A 26,793-nucleotide genomic window follows, 5' to 3' on the forward strand; every position below is an offset into this window, starting at 1 on the left:
GAGCATTCGTGAATTCTGAAATTTTGTAGGTAGCTTGATGAACGTTTATGAGATGCAAAGACATTGGGCACTGTTCGGGAAATGTATTGTGTTTCATTGACAATGGTTTTGAATATGTCAATTTAACGCATTGATATTGCCCTTGGCCTTGGTGGCTAGCAAGCTAGCTAGCAAGCAAGCTTCTTCAACGTCTGCGAGACTGGCGCTTGCTGCTGATGACAAGAAAGGGCATCGTGGCCTGACACAACAATCCGACTGTCTCGGGACTTCAATTTGAATTTGTTGCAACCATGAAGTTCACGCAATTTTTGCTAAGGAACAGCTCCATACCTAAACAAGCACTAGTGGATAGGTTTTCCAAGTTCTCACCATCGCCGCTGTCAATGAAGCAATTCATAGACTTTGGTAAGTTTTCATCCCTGTCCTGTCATAATAACACGGCTAAACAATAATACTGTCCACGTTAATTCTGAATCCATAGCACAACAAGTACCACTTGTTGCATTATCAAAGTAGCTAGAATGTTTGTTGTGGTGCATTGACCGCTGTCACTGACCAGTATACTGTACGGTATGTGCTCCCTGATCACAGAGGAACTCTCTGCTGAAGCTTTGACAAACATACTTTCAGCTCTATTCTTCCTTATCATGTTACTGCTGTATATGGATGTAGCTACCTAACCAGACTGTGATTCCCATTGTATTTCCCTTCTCCTGTCCTGACGCCTGAAATTAGAGAATGACTGCAATACAGTAGTTCAAAATGTACAGACTTCGATATTGTATCAAATCCCTAATGATAGGATACTTCACTGGGATGGTTTGGAATACAGCAAGGGGAAATAAATACCCGGTTCATCCTTTACTCTTAGATAGCACTTGACCCATGTTCTCGGGTGAAAACATGACATAATACTGCTGCCAGAACAAACCAGTTCAAGGTCTTCACATTGTCTTAAACATTTACACAACAGTGCATGTACTGTATGACCTCCTTTCTTGTGATTTTCAGTTAGTAGCCTATCCCTGGGACTGAAACAGGGAGGGACTACCTGAACTGGTCCAATGAGAAACCAACGCTTGTTTTCCATTTGATAATGTTTTGCTATGGTGTACCCACAATGAATACAACCCAGATGTGTCCTGTGTGTGTCATGTGACTGCAGGCTCGGCCAATGCCTGTGAGAAGACGTCCTTTGTGTTCCTGCGTCAGGAGCTTCCTGTCCGGCTGGCCAACATCATGAAGGAGATTGACTTCCTCCCTGACAAGCTTCTCAGCACCCCCTCACTACAGCTGCTACAGAGCTGGTACAGTAATGTTATAACACCCCTCACTACAGCTGCTACAGAGCTGGTACAGTAATGTTATAACACCCCTCACTACAGCTGGTACAGTAATGTTATAACACCCCTCACTACAGCTGCTACAGTAATGTTATAACACCCCTCACTACAGCTGCTACAGTAATGTTATAACACCCCTCACTACAGCTGCTACAGTAATGTTATAACACCCCTCACTACAGCTGCTACAGAGCTGGTACAGTAATGTTATAACACCCCTCACTACAGCTGCTACAGAGCTGGTACAGTAATGTTATAACACCCCTCACTACAGCTGGTACAGTAATGTTATAACACCCCTCACTACAGCTGCTACAGTAATGTTATAACACCCCTCACTACAGCTGCTACAGTAATGTTATAACACCCCTCACTACAGCTGCTACAGTAATGTTATAACACCCCTCACTACAGCTGCTACAGTAATGTTATAACACCCCTCACTACAGCTGCTACAGTAATGTTATAACACCCCTCACTACAGCTGGTACAGTAATGTTATAACACCCCTCACTACAGCTGCTACAGTAATGTTATAACACCCCTCACTACAGCTGCTACAGTAATGTTATAACACCCCTCACTACAGCTGCTACAGTAATGTTATAACACCCCTCACTACAGCTGGTACAGTAATGTTATAACACCCCTCACTACAGCTGCTACAGTAATGTTATAACACCCCTCACTACAGCTGGTACAGTAATGTTATAACACCCCTCACTACAGCTGCTACAGAGCTGCTACAGTAATGTTATAACACCCCTCACTACAGCTGGTACAGTAATGTTATAACACCCCTCACTACAGCTGCTACAGTAATGTTATAACACCCCTCACTACAGCTGGTACAGTAATGTTATAACACCCCTCACTACAGCTGGTACAGTAATGTTATAACACCCCTCACTACAGCTGCTACAGTAATGTTATAACACCCCTCACTACAGCTGCTACAGTAATGTTATAACACCCCTCACTACAGCTGGTACAGTAATGTTATAACACCCCTCACTACAGCTGCTACAGAGCTGGTACAGTAATGTTATAACACCCCTCACTACAGCTGCTACAGAGCTGGTACAGTAATGTTATAACACCCCTCACTACAGCTGGTACAGTAATGTTATAACACCCCTCACTACAGCTGCTACAGTAATGTTATAACACCCCTCACTACAGCTGCTACAGTAATGTTATAACACCCCTCACTACAGCTGCTACAGTAATGTTATAACACCCCTCACTACAGCTGCTACAGAGCTGGTACAGTAATGTTATAACACCCCTCACTACAGCTGCTACAGTAATGTTATAACACCCCTCACTACAGCTGCTACAGTAATGTTATAACACCCCTCACTACAGCTGCTACAGTAATGTTATAACACCCCTCACTACAGCTGCTACAGTAATGTTATAACACCCCTCACTACAGCTGCTACAGTAATGTTATAACACCCCTCACTACAGCTGCTACAGTAATGTTATAACACCCCTCACTACAGCTGCTACAGTAATGTTATAACACCCCTCACTACAGCTGGTACAGTAATGTTATAACACCCCTCACTACAGCTGGTACAGTAATGTTATAACACCCCTCACTACAGCTGCTACAGTAATGTTATAACACCCCTCACTACAGCTGGTACAGTAATGTTATAACACCCCTCACTACAGCTGGTACAGTAATGTTATAACACCCCTCACTACAGCTGCTACAGTAATGTTATAACACCCCTCACTACAGCTGCTACAGTAATGTTATAACACCCCTCACTACAGCTGGTACAGTAATGTTATAACACCCCTCACTACAGCTGGTACAGTAATGTTATAACACCCCTCACTACAGCTGGTACAGTAATGTTATAACACCCCTCACTACAGCTGGTACAGTAATGTTATAACATAGGAAATAGGTGCCAGTACTCATTTTGGGTGCCAGTACAGTTTTTATTTAGGTGATGGAACTCCACAATACTTTTGAGCTAATATTCTTTAAGAGGTGCAGGAACTCAAGCCGTAGAACATTTTGAGGTTCCGGTGAGCTTCTTCCCAATTCAAGCACTGCTCTCTGCACTAGTCTGAAATATATATGATAAATGTCTTATCTTGAACAGCTATATACTGTAGGTGATATTGCCTATTCCAACAGACTCTATAGGATGTTATTATCCTGCCGACCACAACCATGCGTAGACTATCTTACTGTACTGCCCCAGTGAGAGGTATGGGTGTATGGCCTGCAGCCTACATGGCAGGGTTGCCAGCTGTCTCAAATCTCTGTCTGTCAAGTAGGCTGCAAACGTGTACAGAGAGACAATGTGACCTGGAACATTGTCATGTGTCATCACATTGGAACAGGAGGCTGTGTGAGACAGGATCATCAGAAGTGTAGCCGCCATGAACAATTGTGGACTACAATGTGCATCAAGTCTGTATTAGTGAGTGAGTGACAGTCATAGAGGTATTTGTCGTTTGGTAAATGGAGTTGATTGCTGAGTGCTAGTGATATCTATGATATGTTACTTCACCACTTTTGAGAAATGATTTTGGCTATTTCCTAGTTGGGTAAAACCATCAGCTAGCTATTATGTAATGTCAGGTCAAGTACAGCATAGTTGAACCTCTGAAATAGGGCAATAACTTATCGTTAGTCCCAAATGGCACCCTATTCCCTACATAGTGCACTACTTTTGACCGTTGCCCTATGGGCCCTTGTCAAAAGTAGTGCACTATATTGGGAATAGGGTAACATTTGGGACACTGACGCTGTGATAGGTGACCAGTACAGAACCCTACTGTATGTGCTGGCGTTATTGGAAATGTAATGGTACGGCAGATATATATTTATAAACTGGGTCTAAATGTAGCTGTCCACGTCATCACTACTCTATTGAGGCTACTTTTCATATCCAGATTAGGCTGTGGGTTTTTCCATAGGCCTATCTCCAGTCACAAGTATCCCTAGTTATTATGGCATGTATAAACACACCCTGTGGTTTCCATGGTCACCACAAGAGAGTCAGAGTCAGTTCCCAAATAGAATTCTGAGATTTTCAATGGTGGAACTCCAGGAGTCAACGAGGAACGGAACAGTCAACGAGGAACGGAACAGTCAACGCGGAACGGAACAGTCAACGCGGAACGGAACAGTCAACGAGGAACGGAACAGTCAACGAGGAGCGGAACAGTCAACGAGGAACGGAACAGTCAAAAGTGATTAGCTGAAGGAAATAAGTGATCTTTGCCCTGGTTTCTGGCTTCTATTGGCCATATTCTCATGGCAGAATTCACTGAAGACCTTTATTTCGGCCCCTCTTTGGAAGCAACTTTAAAGGTGTATTGAAGCATTCATATAACCTTTATTATGCCTGTAGATACTTCAGAAATCATTCATTCATAAGCAAATGTCATGCTACAATCCCAAGCACTTTGCTTATAAATGCTTAATGAATGCTCTATCAAATCAAATGTATTTATAAAGCCCTTTTTACATCAGCAGATGTCACAAAGTGCTATACAGGAAACCAGCATAAAACCCCAAACAGCAAGCAATGCATATGTAGAAGCACAGTGGCTAGGAAAAACCCCTAGAAAGGCAGGAACCTAGATAGAAACCTAGAGAGGAACCAGGCTCTGAGGGGTGGCCAGTCCTCTTCTGGCTGTGCCGGGTGGAGATTATAAGAGTACATGGCCATTAAAGGCCAAATTGTTCTTCAAGATGTTCAAATGTTCATAGATGACCAGCAGGGTCAAATAATAATCACAGTGGTTGTAGAGGGTGCAACAGGTCAGTACCTCAGGAGTAAATGTCAGTTGGCTTTTCATAGCCGAGCATTCAGAGGTGAGACAGCAGGTGCGGGGGAGAGAGAGTGAGGGAGAGAGAGCGAGAGTTGAAAACGGCAGCTCTGGGACAAGGTAGCACGTCCGGTGAACAGGTCAGGATTCCATAGTCGCAGGCAGAACAGTTGAAACTGGAGCAGCAGCACGACCAGGTGGACTGGGGACAGCCTGGAGTCATCAGGTCAGGTAGTGAGGCATGGTCCTAGGCCTCAGGTCCTCCGGGAGGGGAGGGAGAGAGGGAGATAATTAGAGGGAGCATTCTTCAATTCACACAGGACACCAGATAAGACAGGAGAATTACACCAGATATAACAGACTGACCCTAGTCCCCCGGCACATAGACTATTGCGGCATACAGTGCATTCGGAAAGTATTCAGACTCTTTCACTTTTTCCACATTTTGTTACGTTACAGCCTTATTCTGAAATTGATTAAATTAAATGTTTTCCTCATCAATCTACACACAATACCCCATAATGACAAAGTGAAAACAGGTTTTTGGAAATGTTTGCAAATTTATAAAAAATAAAAAACAGAAATACCTTATTTACATAAGTATTCAGACCCTTTCCTATGAGACTCGAAATTGACCTAAGGTGCATCCTGTTTCCATTGATCATCCTTGAGATGTTTTGGAAAGGCACACACCTGTCTATATAAGGTCCCACAGTTGATAGTGCATGTCAGAGCAAAAACCATGCCATGAGGTTGAAGGACTATCCGTAGAGCTCAGAGACAGGATTGTGTCGACGCACAGATCTGGGGAAGTGTACCAAAACATGTCTGCAGCATTGAAGGTCCCCAAGAACACAGTGGCCTCCATCATTCTTAAATGGAAGAAGTTTGAAACCACCAGACTCTTCCTAGAGCTGGCCGCCCGGCCAAACTGAGCAATCGGGGGAGAAGGGCCTTGGTCATGGAGGTGACCAAGAACCCGATGGTCACTCTGACAGAGTTCTAGAGTTCCTCTGTGGAGATGGGAGAACCTTCCAGAAGGACAACCATCTCTGCAGCACTCCACCAATCAGGCCTTTATAGTAGAGTGGCCAGATGGAAGCCACTCCTCAGTGAAAGGCACATGACAGCCTGCTTGGAGTTTGCCAAAAGGAACCTACAGCTACAAAAGGACTCTCAGACCATGAGAAACAAGATTCTCTGGTCTGATGAAACCAAGATTGAACTCTTTGGCCTGAATGCTAAGTGTCACGTCTGGAGGAAACCAGGCACCGCTCATCACCTTGCCAATACCATCCCTACGGTGAAGCATGGTGATGGCAGCATCATGCTGTGGGGATGTTTTTCAGCGGCAAGGACTGGGAGACTAGTCAGGATCAAGGGAAAGATGAACAGAGAGATCCTTGATGAGAGATCCTTGATGAAAACCTGCTCCAGAGCACTCAGGACCTCAGACTAGGGCTAAGATTCACTTTCCAACAGGACAATGACCCTAAGCACACAGCCAAGACAATGCAGGAGTGGCTGCGGTACAAGTCTCTGAATGTCCTTGAGTTGTCCAGCCAGAGCCCGGACTGGAGAGACCTAAAAATAGCTGTGCAGCGACACACCCCATCCAACCTGACAGAGCTTGAGAGGATATGCAAAGAAGAATGGGAGAAACTCCCCAAATACAGGTGTGCGAAGCTTGTAGCGTCATACCCAAAAAGTCTCAAGGCTGTAATTGCTGCCAAAGGTGCTTCAACAAAGTACTGAGTAAAGTGTCTGAATACTTATGTAAATGTGATATTTCAGTTTTTTATTTGTAATACATTTGCAAACATTTCTAAAAACCTGTTTTTGCTTTGTCATTATGGGGTATTGTGTGTAGATTTGATGAGGGAAAAAACACAATTTAATCCATTTTAGAATAAGGCTGTAACCTCCCGAGTGGTGCAGTGGTCTAAGGCACTGCATCACAGTGCTAGCTGTGCCACTAGAGATCCTGGTTCGAATCCAGGCTCTGTCGTAGCCGGCCGCGACCGGGAGACCCATGGGGCGGCGCACAATTGGCCCAGCGTCGTCCAGGGTAGGGGAGGGAATGGCCGGCAGGGATGTAGCTCAGTTGGTAGAGCATGGCGTTTGCAACGCCAGGGTTGTGGGTTCGTTTCCCACGGGGGGCCAGTATGAAAAAATTAAAATAAAATAATGTAATAAGTCGCTCTGGATAAGAGCGTCTGCTAAATGACAAAAAAATAAAATAATAATAACAAATAAAAAGACAAAAAAATATATAAACAAAAAAACGTATCAAAATGTGGAAAAAGTCAAGGGGTCTGAATACTTTTCGAATGCACTCTAGATACTGGAGGCTGCTTTAAGAATACTATGTATGAACGCTCTATAAAGCCTTTATGAATGATGCATTATTTTTCCCCTGTGTAAACTAACCAGTCTTCTGTGTTGTATTCCTACAGGTATGCAACAAGTCTCATGGAGCTAGTGGGCTTCCTGGAGGAAGAGCCCAATGATAAAAAGATCCTGAAGAAGTAAGTCAATTACACACACATCCAGTAGATGGGTAGTAGCCTTGTCTTGCTACTGTTCAGCACATCTCATTAGATAACTGAGTCATAGTTAATTCATTCAAATATATTATTTCTCTAAGCTCGGCCTATTAATAGCTACTTTCTTTAACTGAATAATGGATTGATTATGATCTGTAATCTTAATCTGAAATGGAATGTGATCTGATGGATAAAGGCTTCCACCATACCTCTGGCTCTCTTTACTGCATACAGAATAGAATGATTTCCAAGCTTTTGCAAAATATGGTTTTGAGCTGGTAGGAACCTTGCAGTGTCAGTGAATGAATGGATGAACGGATGGATGAATGAATTAAGGTTGACATCTATCCACCCAGCTACATACCTTAGGTTCCTTTTATGGTAGGTGTTGGAATGTGCTGAGTTGTGAACTTAAGACCCAGCCTTAAAAAACCTTTCCTCTCCCCTCTCCTGTCTCCCCTCAGGTTCACTGAGACGCTGGTGAACATCAGGAACCGCCACAACAACGTGGTCCCCACCATGGCACAGGGCGTGGTGGAGTACAAGGAGGCCTTCGGCTCCGACCCCGTGACCAATCAGAACATCCAGTACTTCCTGGATCGCTTCTACATGAGCCGCATCTCCACACGCATGATCATGAACCAGCACTGTCAGTATACTGTACTAAATATACACTGAGTGTACAAAACATTCAAACCGGTGCGCCATGCACCTACTACCATACCCTGTTCAAAGGCACTTAACTATTTTGTCTTGCCCATTGTCGTAGAAATGTTAGTACTGAGAGAGGCTTAGACAACTATTCAATCAATCATCTTTATTTAACATCGATTAATTATTGCAATAATGAAGCCGTCGACCGCACACTCTGAATGTGTGTTGCCGAGAGCTTAACTAATAATGAAAACACAGAAATGCTTAGTCATGGCTGGTTCCACCCCTTCCATGCAGATTGGGGGCACTATAAGCCACTTTGGGTTCATCTCCTGGTCGTCTGCCTCTGGTGTTATTTTTAACCCCACCTCGTCTTAGTTTCCCAGATGCCAGGATAATTAGGAATACTGAGGCCCAGATGCCAGGATAATTAGGAATACTGAGGCCCAGATGCCAGGATAATTAGGAATACTGAGGCCCAGATGCCAGGATAATTAGGAATACTGAGGCCCAGATGCCAGGATAATTAGGAATACTGAGGCCCAGATGCCAGGATAATTAGGAATACTGAGGCCCAGATGCCAGGATAATTAGGAATACTGAGGCCCAGATGCCAGGTTAATTAGGAATACTGAGGCCCAGATGCCAGGATAATTAGGAATACTGAGGCCCAGATGCCAGGATAATTAGGAATACTGAGGCCCAGATGCCAGGATAATTAGGAATACTGAGGCCCAGATGCCAGGATAATTAGGAATACTGAGGCCCAGATGCCAGGTTAATTAGGAATACTGAGGCCCAGATGCCAGGATAATTAGGAATACTGAGGCCCAGATGCCAGGATAATTAGGAATACTGAGGCCCAGATGCCAGGATAATTAGGAATACTGAGGCCCAGATGCCAGGATAATTAGGGATACTGAGGCCCAGATGCCAGGATAATTAGGAATACTGAGGCCCAGATTCCAGGATAATTAGGAATACTGAGGCGTTTGTTCAGTTCCTCCAGGCTCTCTCTGTAGCTCAGCTGGTAGAGCACAGCGCTTGTAACGTCATGGTAGTGGGTTCGATCCCCGGGACCACCCATACACAAAAAATGTATGCACGCATGACTGTAAGTCGCTTTAAGTAAAAGCGTCTGCTAAATGGCATATTATTATTATTATTATTATTATTATTATTATCTGGTTAAACATACACCACATCTTGTCTATGGGATGTAGGCTGTAAATCAATTGTCAGCAGAAGCTATCTCTAGTGACCATATGCCCAGATTAGCTGCAGGGAGTTAGAGTGGAGACCATGAAACACAGCATTAGTAGAACAGACATGTCTTACTGTTTGTTAAGTAAATCATTGTTAAATATCCAACAAATCAGGTAAATGCTGTCACACCATTCACCCTCTGAATGGCACACATACGCAATCCATGCCTCAATTGTCTCAAGGCTTAAAAATCCTTCTTTAACCTGTCTCCTCCCCTTCATCTACACTGATTGAAGTGGATTTAACAAGTGGCATCAATAAGAGATCATAGCTTTCACCTGGTCAGTCTATGTCATGGAAAGAGCAGGTGTTCTTAATGTTTTGTACACTCAGTGTATACCATACTACTATAATAGTGTATTAATATACAGTGCATTCGGAAAGTATTCAGACCCCTTGCCTTTTACAGCCTTATTCTAAAAATGGATTTCAAAAATGTTTCCCTTCATCAATCTACACACAATACCCCATAATGACAAAGCAAAAACAGGTTTTAAAAGAAAATATGGAAATAACACATTTACATAAATATTGAGACCCTTTACTCAGTACTTTTTTTGAAGCACCTTTGGCAGCGATTACAGCCTTGAGTCTTCTTGGGTATGACACTACAAGCTTGGCACACCTGTATTTGGGGAGTTTCTTCCATTCTTCTCTGCAGATCCTCTCAAGCTCTGTCAGGTTGGATGGGGAGCGTCGCGGCACAGCTATTTTCAGGTCTCTCCAGAGATGTTCGATCGGGTTCAAGTCCGGGCTCTGGCTGGGCCACTCAAGGACATTCAGAGACTTGTCCCGAAGCCACTCCTGCGTTGTCTTAGCTGTGTGCTTAGGGTTGTTGTCCTGTTGGAAGGTGAACCTTCGCCCCAGTCTGAGGTCCTAAGCGCCTAATACTTTTCATCAAGTATCTCTCTGTACTTTGCTCCGTTAATCTTTCCCTCGATCCTGACTAGTCTCCCAGTCCCTGCCGCTGAAAAACATCCCCACAGCATGATGCTGCCACCACCATGCTTCACCATAGGGATGGTGCCTGGTTTCCTCCATACGTAATGCTTGGCATTCAGGCCAAAGAGTTAAATCTTGTTTTCATCAGACCAGAGAATCTTGTTTCTCATGGTCTGAGAGTCCTTTAGGTGCCTTTTGGCAAACTCCAAGCGGGCTGTTGTGCCGTTTACTGAGGAGTGGCTTCCGTCTGGTCACTCTACCATAAAGGCCTGATTGGTGGAGTGCTGCAGAGATGGCTGTCCTTCTGGAAGGTTCTCCCATCTCCTCTGGAGCTCTGTCAGAGTGACCATCGGGCTCCTGGTCACCTCCCTGACCAAGGCCCTTTTCCCCCAATTGCTCAGTTTAGCCGGGCGGCCAGCTCTAGGAAGAGTCTTGGTGGTTCCAAACTTCTTCCATTTAAGAATGATGGAGGCCACTATGTTCTTGGGGACCTTCAATTCTGGTACCCTTCCCCAGATCTGTGCCTCGACACAATCCTGTCTCGGATCTCATACCATACGTAAAAATGTATGCACACATGACTGTAAGTCGCTTTGGATAAAAGCGTCTGCTAAATGGCATATTATTATTATTATTATTATTATTATTATTATTATCTCTACGGACAATTCCTTCGACCTCATGGCTTGATTTTTGCTCTGACATGCACTGTCAACTGTGGGACCTTATATAGACAGGTGTGTGCCTTTCCAAATCATGTCCAATCAATTGAATTTACCACAGGTGGACTCCAAGTTGTAGAAACATCTCAAGGATGATCAATGGTAACAGGATGCACCTGAGATCAATTTCGAGTCTCATAGCAAAGGGTCTGAATACTTATGTAAATATGTTTTATTTTTAATACATTTGCAAACATTTCTAAAAAGCTGTTTTCTCTTTGTCATGATGGGGTATTGTTTGTAGATTGATGAGGAACATACATTTTTTTAAACAAAAAAGTGGAAAATGTCAAGGGGTCTGAATACTTTCCGAATGCACTGTATACCATACTCAAATGTACCATTGTGACGTGTGTTTGAATCGGCATTCAGGTGTAGTTACCACATGAGTCTCATGTACCTCTTCAGCTCTCATCTTTGATGGAAGTGCCAACCCCGCCCATCCCAAACACATTGGCACCATCGACCCAGACTGCGACGTGACGGAGGTGGTAAAAGGTACTGTCCCTCATCAGCTACACCATGCCACACAAACACACACTATACATAGTCCCTAGATAACAAGCTTGATTTACAGGCGCAGTCTCATCATCTTTCCCACTACTACAGGAGGGGGTTGTTTGAACAATTTCAGGACAGTTTGTCCTTTTTCACTTGCCTGATGACTCATCCTGATTTTAATTCCTCTGCTCTATCGATCGCTCCAAATATCAGTCTGAACATGTCATCTTAGAAGTCGTTTGAAAAATGTATGCACTCACTAACTGTAAGTCGCTCTGGATAAGAGCATCTGCTAAAATGACAAAAAATGTAACAAAAAAAATGTTTGCGCTGACATCAAAATAACGTGATTCATGATTCATGTAGGCCGGCTCTGGCCCAACCCATCAGTTTCTGGGACCAATCAGAACGGTTTGAATGTGTTTGCATTCTAGATGTTGCCGAAGAGGGAGGCAAATCCAGACTCCTCTTGGAGAATAAACTTTAGTGGGCGTGACGTTGGGCCGAGGCGATGTGGATTGGTAGCCAGGCAACCTTTTCACCTTGAGATCTGCACAGAATATTATTCATTCTCCTGTAAATGTAAAGGCAATAGAAGACGTGTAAATGGAGACAGAGACAGACGGTTCTCCACCTATCCCTATTGCTACGTCCTTTTGTCTAGTTAGTTTAGTCTTCTACTATTATAGCGGTTACTCCCAAGTGGCACAGTCTCATCAACTGTGCCACTAGAGATCCTGGTTCGAATCCAGGCCCATGGGGCGGCGCACAATTGTCCCAGCGTCGTCCAGGGTAGGGGAGGGAATGGCCGGCAGGGATGTAGCTCAGTTGGTAGAGCATGGCGTTTGCAACGCCAGGGTTGTGGGTTTGATAAATAAAAATAATGTATGCACTCACTAACTGTAAGTCGCTCTGGATAAGAGCGTCTGCTAAATGACTAAAATGTAAATGTTATTACATTTATATTTAGTTGTTATGGTAACTAGATTGAATGTCAGTGTGCTACAGTCCTTGTCTTGTTTCGTCTGTCTGTTCCCAGATGCCTTTGATAGCTCCAAGATGCTCTGTGAGCAATACTACCTGACCTCACCAGAGATTGACATCACACAAGTCAACGGTAAATCACATTCTATACAGGGTTACAGACCTGGGTTCAGGTAGAATTTGTTTTCCTTCAAATACTTTAGCTGAACTTGATTGAGCTAGCTGCGCTTGTTTTTTCAAATTTATTTATTTTTTATTATTTTTTATTCCACCTTTATTTAACCAGGTAAGCCAGTTGAGAACAAGTTCTCATTTACAACTGCGACCTGGCCAAGATAAAGCAAAGCAGTGCGATAAAAACAACAACAACACAGAGTTACATATGGAATAAACAAAAACGTACAGTCAATAACACAATAGAAAAATAGAAAATCTATATACAGTGTGTGCAAATGTAGTAAGTTATGGAGGTAAGGCAATAAATAGGCCATAGTGCAAAATAATTACAATTTAGTATTAACACTGGAGTGATAGATGTGCAGAAGATGATGTGCAAATAGAGATACTGGGGTGCAAATGAGCAAAATAAATAACAATGTAAATAGCAATATGGGGATGAGGATGGGCTAATTTCAGATGGGCTGTGTACAGGTGCAGTGATCGGTAAGCTGCTCTGACAACTGACGCTTAAAGTTAATGAGGGAGATAAGTGTCTCCAGCTTCAGAGATTTTTGTAGTTCGTTCCAGTCATTTGCAGCAGAGAACTGGAAGGAATGGCGGCCAAAGGAGGTGTTGGCTTTGGGGATGACCAGTGAGATATACCTGCTGGAACGCATACTACGGGTGGGTGTAGCTATGGTGACCAATGAGCTAAGATAAGGCAGGGATTTGCCTAGAAGTGATTTATAGATGACCTGGAGCCAGTGGGTTTGGCGACGAATATGTAGTGAGGGCCAGCCAACGAGAGCGTACAGGTCACAATGGTGGGTAGTATATGGGGCTTTGGTGACAAAACGAATGGCACTGTGATAGACTACATCCAATTTGCTGAGTTGAGTGTTGGAAGCTATTTTGTAAATGACATCGCCGAAGTCAAGGATCGGTAGGATAGTCAGTTTTACGAGGGCATGTTTGGCAGCATGAGTGAAGGAGGCTTTGTTGCGAAATAGGAAGCCGATTCTAGATTTAACTTTGGATTGGAGATGCTTAATGTGAGTCTGGAAGGAGAGTTTACGGTCTAACCAGACACCTAGGTATTTGTAGTTGTCCACATATTCTAAGTCAGACCCGCCGAGAGTAGTGATTCTAGTCGGGCTGGCAGGTGCAAGCAGCGTTTGATTGAAGAGCATGCATTTAGTTTTACTAGTGTTTAAGAGCAGTTGGAGACTACGGAATGAGTGTTGTATGGCATTGAAGCTCGTTTGGAGGTTTGTTAACAGAGTTTCCAATGAAGGGCCAGATGTATACAAAATGGTGTCGTCTGCGTAGAGATGGATCTGAGAGTCACCAGCAGCAAGAGCGACATCATTGATATACACAGAGAATAGAGTCGGCCCGAGAATTGAACCCTGTGGCACCCCCATAAAGACTGCCAGAGGTCCAGACAACAGGCCTTCCGATTTGACACATTGAACTCTATCTGAAAAGTAGTTGGTGAACCAGGCGAGGCAGTCAGTTGAGAAACCAAGGCTATTTAGTCTGCCAATAAGAATGCGGTGATTGACAGAGTCAAAAGACTTGGCCAGGTCGATGAAGACTGCTGCACAGTACTATCTTTTATCAATCGCGGTTATTATATCGTTTAGGACCTTGAGCGTGGCTGAGGTGCACCCATGACCAGCTCGGAAACCATATTGCATAGCGGAGAAGGTACGGTGGAATTTGAAGTGGTCGGTGATCTGTTTGTTAACTTGGCTTTCAAATACTTTCGAAAGGCAGTGTAGGATGGATATAGGTCTGTAACAGTTTGGATCTAGAGTGTCACCCCCTTTGAAGAGGGGGATGACCGCGGCAGCTTTCCAATCTCTGGGGATCTCCGACGATACGAAAGAGAGGTTGAACAGGCTAGTAATAGGGGTTGCGACAATTTCGGCGGCTAATTTTAGAAAGAAAGGTTCCAGATTGTCTAGCACAGCTGATTTGTAGGGGTCCAGATTTTGCAGCTCTTTCAGGACATCAGCTATCTACATTTGGGTGAAGGAGAAGCGAGGGGGGCATGGGCAAGTTGCAGCGGAGGGTGCAGAGCTGGTGGCCGGGGTAAGGGTAGCCAGGTGGAAAGCATGGCCAGCCGTAGCAAAATGCTTATTGAAATTCTCGATTATTGTAGATTTATCGGTGGTGACAGTGTTTCCTAGCCTCAGTGCAGTGGGTAGCTGGGAGGAGTTGCTATTATTCTCCATGGACTTTACAGTGTCCCAAAACTTTTTGGAGTTAGTGCTACAGGATACAAATTTCTGTTTGAAAAAGCTAGCCTTTGCTTTTTCTAAGAGCGTTGTGCCAGTAACCGAAAGGTCGTTGGTTCTAATCCCCGAGCCGACTAGGTGAAAAATCTGTCGATGTGCCCTTGAGCAAGGCACTTAACCCTAATTGCTCCTGTAAGTCACTCTGGATTAGAGCGTCTGCTAAATGACTCAAATCTAAAATGTAAATGTTTCTAATTCTCCTATTTCCAAAATAATAAAATTTGGTAAGCAAGTGGGTTTAGGCTAGGGGTTGGTTAAGAGCGTCGGGCCAGTAACCGAAAGGTCGCTGGTTTGAATCCCCGAGCCGACTAGGTGAAAAGTATTTCTGTGCACTTGAGCAAGGCACTTAACCCTAATTGCTCCTGTAAGTCGCTCTGGATAGGAGTGTCTGCTAAATGACTAAAATATCAATGTAAAATGGTTTACAGAAACAATCTGCAAGGTCATATTTGCATTGTGAGTTGTTTGAGGTTTGGCTAGGTTTCAGTTGAGTTTATTTGTCTGCGCATGGGTTGGGTATTCTTGATCTCGCATTCAATTCCTTTGTCTACTCAATTTGGGGCGCAATTTGCTAAATGTTTGTGGGCACAGGCTAGCCTGTGTGAGTGGTGTTCAGAGATATTTATCTGAACCATTTTTAGCGGTTAGCTATGTTGCTTTAGCTCATACAGTGTGCGTCTGTTTACTCAGCTAGGGTTGTCAGGAGTGAGACTGCTTACTCTCAGCTAGGGTTGTTAGGAGTGAGACTGCTTACTCTCAGCTAGGGTTGTTAGGAGTGAGACTGCTTACTCTCAGCTAGGGTTGTCAGGAGTGCGACTGCTTACTCTCAGCTAGGGTTGTCAGGAGTGAGACTGCTTTCTCTCAGCTAGGGTTGTCAGGAGTGAGACTGCTTTCTCTCAGCTAGGGTTGTCAGGAGTGAGACTGTTTATTCTCAGCTAGGGTTGTCAGGAGTGAGACTGTTTACTCTCAGCTAGGGTTGTCAGGAGTGAGACTGCTTTCTCTCAACTAGGGTTGTCAGGAGTGAGACTGCTTACTCTCAGCTAGGGTTGTCAGGAGTGAGACTGCTATCTCTCAGCTAGGGTTGTTAGGAGTGAGACTGCTTACTCTCAGCTAGGGTTGTCAGGAGTGCGACTGCTTACTCTCAGCTAGGGTTGTCAGGAGTGAGACTGCTATCTCTCAGCTAGGGTTGTCAGGAGTGAGACTGCTTTCTCTCAGCTAGGGTTGTCAGGAGTGAGACTGTTTATTCTCAGCTAGGGTTGTCAGGAGTGAGACTGCTTTCTCTCAGCTAGGGTTGTCAGGAGTGAGACTGCTTACTCTCAGCTAGGGTTGTCAGGAGTGAGACTGCTATCTCTCAGCTAGGGTTGTTAGGAGTGAGACTGCTTACTCTCAGCTAGGGTTGTCAGGAGTGCGACTGCTTACTCTCAGCTAGGGTTGTCAGGAGTGAGACTGCTATCTCTCAGCTAGGGTTGTCAGGAGTGAGACTGCTTTCTCTCAGCTAGGGTTGTCAGGAGTGAGACTGTTTATTCTCAGCTAGGGTTGTCAGGAGTGAGACTGTGTTTTCTGTATCTGAGGCACACAGACTTTGAACCACAGGCAGCCATGTATACAGAGAACCATTCATTCATACATCTCACTTACATAGAAGTGAATAAATATTGAATGTTTGTGTAAGTGTAGGTTAAATGTGTGGTATGAACAGGATAATAGACAATAGCACCACTTCAAAAGTCTAACCATGACAAATGATAATCTTTGCTAAAACTAGATCAAATCCTGATGTAATTTGGTGCCCAACCATTCAAAACATGCCAGCCATAAAATAACATTGGACTGCACAGTCTAGCCTACAGTACCAGTCAAAAGTTTGGACACACCTACTCATTCAAGGGTTATTCTTTATTTGGACTATTTTCTACATTGTAGAATAATAGTGAAGACATCAAAACTATGAAATAACACATATGGAATCATGTAGTAACCAAAAAAGAGTTAAACAAATCAAAATATATTTTAGATTATTCAAAGTAGCCACCCTTTGCCTTGATGACAGCTTTGCACACTGTTGTCATTCCCTCAACCAGCTTCATGAGGTAGTCACCTGGAATGCTTTTCCAACAGTCTTGAAGGAGTTCCCACATATGCTGAGCACTTGTTGGCTGCTTTTCCTTCACTCTGCCGTCCGACTCATCCCAAACCATCGCAATTGGGTTGAGGTCGGGTGATTTGTGGAGGCCAGGTCATCTGATGCAGCACTCCATCACTCTCCTTCTTGGTCAAATAGCCCTTACACAGCCTGGAGGTGTGTTTTGGGTCATTGTCCTGTTGAAAAACAAATGATAGTCCCACTAAGCGCAAACCAGATGGGATGGCGTATCGCTGCAGAATGCTGTGGTATCCATGCTGGTTAAGTGTGCCTTGAATTCTAAATAAATCACTGACAGTGTCACCAGCAAAGCACTCCCACACCATCACACATCCTCCTCCATGTTCACGGTGTGAACCACACATGCGGAGATCATCCGTTCACCAACTCTACGTCTCACAAAGACATGGCGGTTGCAACCAAAAATCTCAAATTTGGACTCAGACCAAAGGACAGACTTCCACCAGTCTAATGTCCATTGCTTGTGTTTCTTGGCCCAAGCAAGTCTCTTCTTCTTATTGGTGTCCTTTAGTAGTGGTTTCTTTGCAGCAATTCAACCATGAAGGCCTGATTCACGCAGTCTCCTCTGAACAGTTGATATTGAGATGTGTCTGTTACTTGAACTCTTTGAAGCATTTATTTGGGCTGCAATCTGAGGTGCAGTTAATTGCCGATTTCTGAGACTGGTAACTCTAATGAATTTATCCTCTGCAGCAGAGGTAACTTTGGGTCTTTCTTTTCTGTGGCGGTCCTCATGAGAGCCAGTTTCATCATAGCGCTTGATGGTTTTTGCGACTGCACAAATGTTCCGTATTGACTGACCTTCATGTCTTAAAGTAATGATGGACTGTCGTTTGTCTTTGCTTATTTGAGCTGTTCTTGCCATAATATGGACTTATAGGGCTATCTTCTGTATACCCCCCCTACCTTGTCACAACACAACTGATTGGTTCAAACACATTAAGAAGGAAAGAAATTCCACAAATTAACTTTTAAGAAGGCACACCTGTTAATTGAAATGCATTCCAGGTGACTACCTCATGAAGCTGGTTGAGAGAATGCCAAGAGTGTGCAAAGCTGTCATCAAGGCAAAGGGTGGCTACTTTGAAGAAACTTAAATATAAGATATATTTTGATTTCTTTAACACTGTTATGGTTACTACATGATTCCATATGTGTTATTTCATAGTTTTGATGTCTTCACTATTATTCTACAATGTAGAAAATAGTCAAAATAAAGAAAAACCCTTGAATGAGTAGGTGTGTCCAAACTTTGGACTGGTACTGTACATCTAATTCATTACATTGGGGTGTCGGGCAGTCACATTAGTAATAATGATTAATCAAAACTGTTATGTCATAGTTTGCCTTTGGTCAATGTGCACTAAATCAATCACCACCAGTCTGTTATCTGTCTCCAGTCAGCAGCAGTGGAACAGAACAGCAACAAGCCCCTTGCTACAGGCTTAGTTTTGTCGCCGGGCAGATTTCTCTCACTCAGTGAAGCGTCCAAGTCTAACTCTCAATAACAAACCTCAGTTCACCCCAATTCAGCTATTTAATAGTCACCATGTTAAATGAGCCATAAAAAAGAAAAACAAGCTCTGTTCATGGGTTTGGTTATAGAAGCCTCGTCCCCAGGGCCCAGTTTTTCAACTTTTCCGTCTGGACTTCACCTATCGGATAGGATTCAATGCATACAAATAGAATGAATAGAGCGAACAAATCATTCACTTGAGTGGCGACTCCTGTTCATTATATTTTTATGCATTTAATCCTATCCGATAGCCGAAATCAGGATCGATAACTTTTGAAAAACTAGGCCCTGGCTGTCAGAAGTGACTGGTAATCAGATTAGGTTGGCAGGAGAGTAAATTATTAATTTGATAGTGGTTATTGAGTTGAGTTGTGCATGTTATGCATATTCAATAAGAAGTTAAAGTTGTTTTTGGTTTCTAGTAACTTCTATTCTCAGTTGTGTATGTTATACATTTTCAATAAGTCTAAGTCATGTTTGGTTTGGAGTCATTTGGAGTAATCCTCAGTGTTCCTCAGCCAAAGCTCCTGACCAGCCTCTTCGTATTGTCTATGTGCCCTCCCATCTCTACCACATGCTGTTTGAGCTCTTCAAGGTACACCACCAAACATTTACCTTCTTCTGTATAAACATTTAATTACAAGTATGAGGGAGCCTACAACAGAGCATACTATTGTCAGTTTTATTTATATTACCTCAATTTGATTAATATTACTTTGTAATTTTCTCAAGCAATGGTTGTTTTGTTTCCAGAACGCCATGAGAGCAACAGTGGAGACTCATGAAATGGCCCTGCATCTCCCGCCGGTCAAAGTCCGAGTCTCACTGGGCAGTGAGGACCTAACAATCAAGGTAAACACAGGTTCAGAGAGTATTAACCGTCCACCATCACAATGAGACATGACACATTACATTCCCAGGAGACAAATAGTAGTGCATGCACATCCAACAGGCTTCTACAGATGCAGGTTGGAAATAATACCATGGGACATGGAAGCCTACAGTATAATGTGTATATTTGTCTATGAACACATACAGTAGTACTATAGATTTCCTCCCGTGGTTGTTCTGTAGGTCCTATATGATGATATTTGGGAGACAACAGGAAGATCAGATAGGCTGGAACCGAGAGTGGAACAGACCTTCTGTAATGTTGTTGTTGTTTATAGATATCAGATCGAGGAGGCGGAGTCCCCCTGAGGAAGATAGAGCGTCTGTTCAGCTACATGTACTCCACCGCCCCCAGCCCTGTCGATATTGACAACAGCCGCAATGCACCACTGGTAAGACCCTGTCCTGGTGCCATTTAAACTATATATAGTTGAGTGCATTCGGAAAGTATTCAGACCCCTTGACTTTTTCCACATTTTGTTACGTTACAGCCTTATTCTAAAATTGATTAAATTGTTTTTTTCTCTCATCAATCTAGTCATGTGCCTTTCACTGAGGAGTGGCTTCCGTCTGGCCACTCTACCATAAAGGCCTGATTGGGGGAGTGCTGCAGAGATGGTTGTCCTTCTGGAAGGTTCTCCCATGTGCCTTTTGCTGAGGAGTATTTGTATTTATTATGGATCCCCATTAGCTGCTGCCAAGGCAGCAGCTACTCTTCCATAGGGTCTGGCAAAATCCATGTGTACGTGTGTGTGTATAGTGCGTATGTTATCGTGTGTCTGTGCCTATGTTTGTGTTGATTTACAGTCCCTGCTGTTCCATAAGGTGTATTTTTATCTTTAAAAAAAATCTAATTATATTGCTTGCATCAGTTACCTGATGTGGAATAGAGTTCCATGTAGTCATGGCTTCCGTCTGGCCACTCTACCATAAAGGCCTGATTGGTGGAGTGCTGCAGAGATGGTTGTCCTTCTGGAAGGTTCTCCCAACTCACAGAGGAACTCTGGAGCTCTGTCAGAGTGACCATCGGTTTCTTGGTCACCTCCCTGACCAAGTCCCGTCTCCCTCGATGGTTCAGTTTGGCCGGGCGGCCAACTCTAGGTAGTCTTGGTGGTTCCAAACTTCTTCCATTTAAGAATGATGGAGGCCACTGTGTTCTTGGAGTCCTTCAATGATGCAGACATTTTTTGGTACCCATCCCCAGATCTGTGCCTCAACACAATCCTGTCTCGGAGCTCTATGGACAAATCCTTCGACCTCATGGCTAGGTTTTTGCTCTGACATGCACTATCAACTGTGGGACCTTATATAGACAGGTGTGTGCCTTTCCAGATCATGTCCAATCAATAGAATTTACCACAGGTGGACTCCAATCAAGTTGTAGAAACATCTCAAGGATGATCAATGGAAACAGGATGCACCTGAGCTCAATTTTGAGTCTCATAGCAAAGGGTCTGAATACTTGTGTAAATAAGGTATTTCTTTTTTTAATTATTTGCTAAAATTTCTAAAACCCTTTTTTTGCGCTTGTCATTATGGAGTATTGTGTGTAGATTGAGTACAATTTTTTATTTAATCCATTTTAGAATAAGGCTGTAACGTAACAAAATGTGGAAAAGGGGAAGGAGTCTGAAAACTTTCCGAATACAAGGTATACTATATAAAGTATACAATTAACCTAAACTACTGAAAGTGTAGTTTAACAACAAATTGTATAACTTGATTTAAGCCTATGACTTTGGCAGTTTGGCCACATGTTAGAGAGACATTTATATTTCAGTTGAATCAAGCTCCTGCTGTTTATTTTATCTCAGCTAAAATTTAAACCGCAACCAAGTCTATACTGACTAAAATGTAAACCGCAACCAAGTCTATACTGACTAAAATGTAAACCGCAACCAAGTCTATACTGACTAAAATGTAAACCGCAACCAAGTCTATACTGACTAAAATGTAATCTGTGAGCGAACAGAAGTGAACACGGTTGTAAATTAGCAGAATGACAAACCGGACTGGACTGTTCATTCATTGCCCGGGGTTATAAGTGTAACTGTGAGTGCTTGTCTCCTACTGTACTGTGACTGTTCAGAGTGAGTTTAACTCTTTGTGTCCCTGGCTCTGGTTCTCTGTAGGCTGGTTTCGGCTACGGTCTCCCCATCTCCCGTCTCTATGCCAAGTACTTCCAGGGAGACCTGCAGCTCTACTCCATGGAGGGATATGGGACGTCAGCTGTCATCTACCTGAAGGTAACACTTCTACACATGGAATTTGTTAGTTCAACAGTCTTAACTTGTTGTCTTGTTCTACTCTAAAATAATTTAACATCTAAACAATGATGGCGTTTTTGAAGTATGTAAAGGTTCATTTTCAATATTGGTTCACGCGCTAAAGTATGGCTCACAGAGTTATAACTTAAGCTCAGATTTCACTCTGTCCTATTCATTCAAAACATACCGTTATGTTAAACATGGTTACCTAATACCCAATGCTCATGTAATTCCATTACCCACTTAAATAACATCCATCTGATGCATCTGAATGTGGGTCATGATGGAAGACTCATCATGTGACCAGCATGTGATAGACCTTTGTCCTCATAACCTAACTTACCACCACTCTGTGCTCCATTACCAGGCCTTTTCGTTATATAACCTAACCTACTGCTCCACTCTGTTATCCATTACCAGGCCTTTTCGTTATATAACCTAACCTACCACTCGACTCTGTGCTCCATAAACAGGCCTTGTCCTCAGAGTCTGTGGAAAGACTTCCTGTTTACAACCAGTCAGCCATAAGGCATTACCAGACGAGCAACGAGGCAGATGACTGGTGCATGCCCAGCAAGGATCCCAAGAAGCTGGGGAAGTATGAGAGGAGAAGTTAACCAAACAGACAGAGAGAGAGAGAGCTCAGATAACATGAAGAATGGAGGAGGAGGAAGTAAGAAGAGGAGGATGACCGAAAGGAGGGATGGGATGATGATTCATAATCACAAACTGACAGAAGGTACCCAGTTGTACCCACAGCTTTTGACCTGGTGTGTGTGTGTGTGTGTGTGTGTGTGTGTGTGTGTGTGTGTGTGTGTGTGTGTGTGTGTGTGTGTGTGTGTGTGTGTGTGTGTGTGTGTGTGTGTGTGTGTGTGTGTGTGTGTGTGTGTGTGAGAGTGATCTGGATTCTTCGCAATGGGGATTCTCATCCATCACTTGAAGTGGAAAAACACATCAATGTCGGAGGCGTTTCAATGGCAATACCAGGATCTCTATTCAGTAAGCCACTTCGGTAAGCCAATACCAGGATCTCTATTCAGTAAGCCACTTCGTGAATGTTACAGTTAGAAACAGGGCCATACACTACTCACAATCACATCTCACCTTTTGGTTTCATTTATCCACAAGCTATTCATTTCACTCACTTATTTTAACATTATGACACTGAAGCAGCGTAAAAAGCTAGCGTTTTGCTTAAAAGGTGCATTTTCGTTTGGAACTGATCATTTCATTTATCAAACGACTGAATTTGGTTATACAGTGATATAATCTGTACTATCACAGTAGTATTATCTGTGATACAACGTTTTAGATTTTGAATCTAGTTTTCTCTAAACTCTTCACTCACAGCTACGGTTTGCAGCTAGGACACTGAGCTCCATGGACGCAGATATATATACAGTGGGGAGAACAAGTATTTGATACACTGCCGATTTTTGCAGGTTTTCCTACTTACAAAGCATGTAGAGGTCTGTAATTTTTATCATAGGTACACTTCAACTGTATGTGACGTAATCTAATACAAAAATCTGTGTAGTTCTGGGCTGATCCCTCACCTTCCTCATGATCATTGATGCCCCACGAGGTGAGATCTTGCATGGAGCCCCAGACCGAGGGTGTTTGACCGTCATCTTGATCTTCTTCCATTTTCAAATAATTGCGCCAACAGTTGTTGCCTTCCACCAAGCTGCTTGCCTATTGTCCTGTAGCCCATCCCAGCCTTGTGCAGGTCTATAACTTTATCCCTGATGTCCTTACACAGCTCTCTGGTCTTGGCCATTGTGGAGAGGTTGGAGTCTGTTTGATTGAGTGTGTGGACAGGTGTCTTTTATACAGGTAACGAGTTCAAACAGGTGCAGTTAATACAGGTAATGAGTGGAGAACAGGAGGGCTTCTTAAAGAAAAACTAACAGGTATGTGAGAGCCGGAATTCTTACTGGTTGGTAGGTGATCAAATACTTATGTCATGCAATAAAATGCAAATGAATTACTTAAAAATCATACAATGTGATCTTCTGGATTTTTGTTTTAGATTCCGTCTCTCACAGTTGAAGTGTACCTATGATAAAAATTACAGACCTCTACATGCTTTGTAAGTAGGAAAATCTGCAAAATCGGCAGTGTATCAAATACTTGTTCTCCCCACTGTATATATAGTGTGTCAGTCAGAAACAGATGTCAAGGCCATGCTGTCAGTCAATGGGTTTTCTCTGGTTACCCTTTTACTACAGGGTGGGGGATGACACACTACATACCTTATTGTGTTTTGTGGGTACATAGTAGCCAACAAATGTTACTTTGAGCAGACTATGTAGACTCCATATAGTTTAAACTCTGAGCGTTTCACCTTTTGTTTTTTACAGCTTACAAATATCCGTCAACCTCGAAGTTTAGACAAAAGTTTATCTCCAATGTTTTTTGGGGCTAAAGGGATTTTTGTTGTTGTTCCCAAATCAACTGTAAATCTTGGTGACTCATTTTTTGTTCCACCCTCGCTTGTTGAATAAGACAAGAGATCAAACAAAGGTCATTCATTAAAGGTTTCCTATGAAGACAGAAAATAGATATTGAAGACATTGAGGTATTCTAGTCTAGTACATTTATTCTAACCAAGTACAACTGAGTTTCAAAGTATAAGTTATGTGAATATTGAGATACATTTTCTATCATACTGTTATGATATTTTTAAAGGAACACTCCATTTTGTAGTGTTACTAAAATTATTGAATTTTAGAGGCCGGCTAGGTCTTCTATACATAAAGTATTTATTGAATAATGTTGTGTGCCAGAGAGCAAAATGGGAGTATTATCACATTTCTGTGATTAGGTACACAGTAAGACTGAGTTGAATCAAATGTTTGACTGGTGCCCAACTCAGTGTGGGTATTCTTTGATGTGTTAATTGGGGCAGTCATTACAAAATAAATTCATTTCATTTCATGGTATTCACTAAATAGTCACTATAATTACACTCCTTAGCAATAAGAAATCACATAAAAGACTATGAACACTTACTAACATTTAATCCAATAACGGCTAAGTATTTTGTAACCAGTCAATATTTGTATGTGCATTGAAACTAAACAAGAATGGTTTGAGACTAAACGAACACTGAAGTGCCAACTTTTATTTAGCTCTTTCTGGTTTTTAACATGTATGGTTTTAAATCACACGATCTCAGGATGTTGAAGGCATTTCATATTTTTTCAAAGTATCACCATAAGTGCTGTGATGTCATATTAAACGGACCTGGGAGGAGCTATCTGTCAGTGGAAGTTGCTGATTGGACCTCCTCACACTGTGGGCGGAGTCCTAACTTATTATTGTTGACATGAATAGATGATTTACCAATATATATTATTTGGGTTATGGGCCAGCCATCTAATGTCAGGATTTCAGTCTTTAATTGAATTCTAAGGGAATAACAAGAGAGTGGTTAACTGCTTCTTTTAAGCATCTTTAGGTTGTTCAATAAAATGCAGCTTTATGTAGTTCTTCCTCTGCCTTTTGTCCCTCTGCCAGTGCCAAACAAAAACAGTGCCTTCAGAAAGTATTCATACCTCTTGATTTATTCCACATTTTGTTGTGTTACAGCCTGAATTCAAAATGGATTCAATAAATCTCACTCTCAAATGTATTGAAAATGAAATCTCAATTCAAGTATTCACACCCCATGAGTCAATACTTTGTAAAAGCACATTTGATTACAGCTTTGAGTCGTCTTGGGTATGTCAATCAGCTTAGCACATCTGGATTTGGGGATTTTCTCCCATTCTCAAGCTCTGTTAAGTTCGATGGGGAGTGGCGGTGAACAGCAATCTTCAAGTCTTTCCATAGATTTTCAATGGGATTCAAGTCTGGGCTTTGACTGGCCCACTCAAGGACTTTCACATACTTGTTCTGAAGCCATTCCAGCATTGCTTTGGCTGTATGCTTGGGGTCATTGTCCTGTTGGAACGTAAATCTTCGCCCCCAGTCTAAGGTTGTTTGCACTCTGAAGCAGATTCTCATCAATGATTTGCCTGTATTTGGCTTCATTCATTGTTCCCAGTATCCTTACCAGTCACCCAGTCCCTGCCGCTGAAAAGCATCCCCCATAGCATGATGCTGCCACCACCATGCTTCACGGTAGGGATGGTTTTCTCCTACACATAGCGCTTTGCATTCAGGCCAAATAATAAAATGTGTCTTATCAGACCACATCATCTTTTGCCTTATGCTCTGTCTTTCACATGCCCTTTTGCAAAGTCCAGGCGTGCTGTCATGTGCCTTTTTCTCAGGAGTGGCTTCCGTCTGGTCACTCTCCCATATAGCCCAGCTTGGTGAAGTGCTGTAGAGACTGTTGTCCTTCTGGCAGGTTCTCCCATCTCAGCCAAGGAACTCTGTAGTGCTGTCAGAGTGGTCATTGGGTTCTTGGTCACCTCCCTGACCAAGGTCCTTCTTGCCCGGTTGCTCAGTTTGGTCAGACGGCCAGCTCTAGTCTGGGTAGTTCCATATTTTTTTCCATTTCCCAATGATGGAGACCACTGTGCTCTTGGAAACTTTCAACACTCTAGAAATTGTTTTATACCCTTCCCCAGATATACAGTGAGCTTTTGTGTTGTTGTTTTGGCTCTGTACTCCAGCACTTTGGATTTGAAGTGCAGACTGTCAGCTTTAATTTGAAAGTATTTTGATCCATATCGGGTGAACCTATTTGAAATTACTTTTTATACATAGTCCCCCCCC

General features: G+C 42.9%; 1 protein-coding gene across 1 annotated transcript; it reads left to right on the plus strand.

Moving 5' to 3' along the window:
* LOC311132229 (pyruvate dehydrogenase (acetyl-transferring) kinase isozyme 2, mitochondrial-like) lies at positions 1 to 26,554 on the plus strand. The gene is made up of 11 exons (XM_084165453.1): positions 1 to 405; positions 1,166 to 1,307; positions 7,607 to 7,678; positions 8,161 to 8,345; positions 11,689 to 11,778; positions 12,821 to 12,898; positions 19,426 to 19,502; positions 19,661 to 19,759; positions 20,077 to 20,190; positions 21,931 to 22,044; positions 22,539 to 26,554. The coding sequence occupies exons 1-11, from the start codon at positions 291 to 293 to the stop codon at positions 22,680 to 22,682; spliced, it is 1,230 nt and encodes a 409-aa protein (XP_084021579.1). The 5' UTR covers positions 1 to 290; the 3' UTR covers positions 22,683 to 26,554.
* Positions 26,555 to 26,793: the final 239 nt, after the last annotated feature.

This window comes from Coregonus lavaretus, assembly GCF_964263955.1.
Source record: "Coregonus lavaretus genome assembly, chromosome: 7".
In the NCBI taxonomy this organism is placed as follows: domain Eukaryota; kingdom Metazoa; phylum Chordata; class Actinopteri; order Salmoniformes; family Salmonidae; genus Coregonus; species Coregonus lavaretus.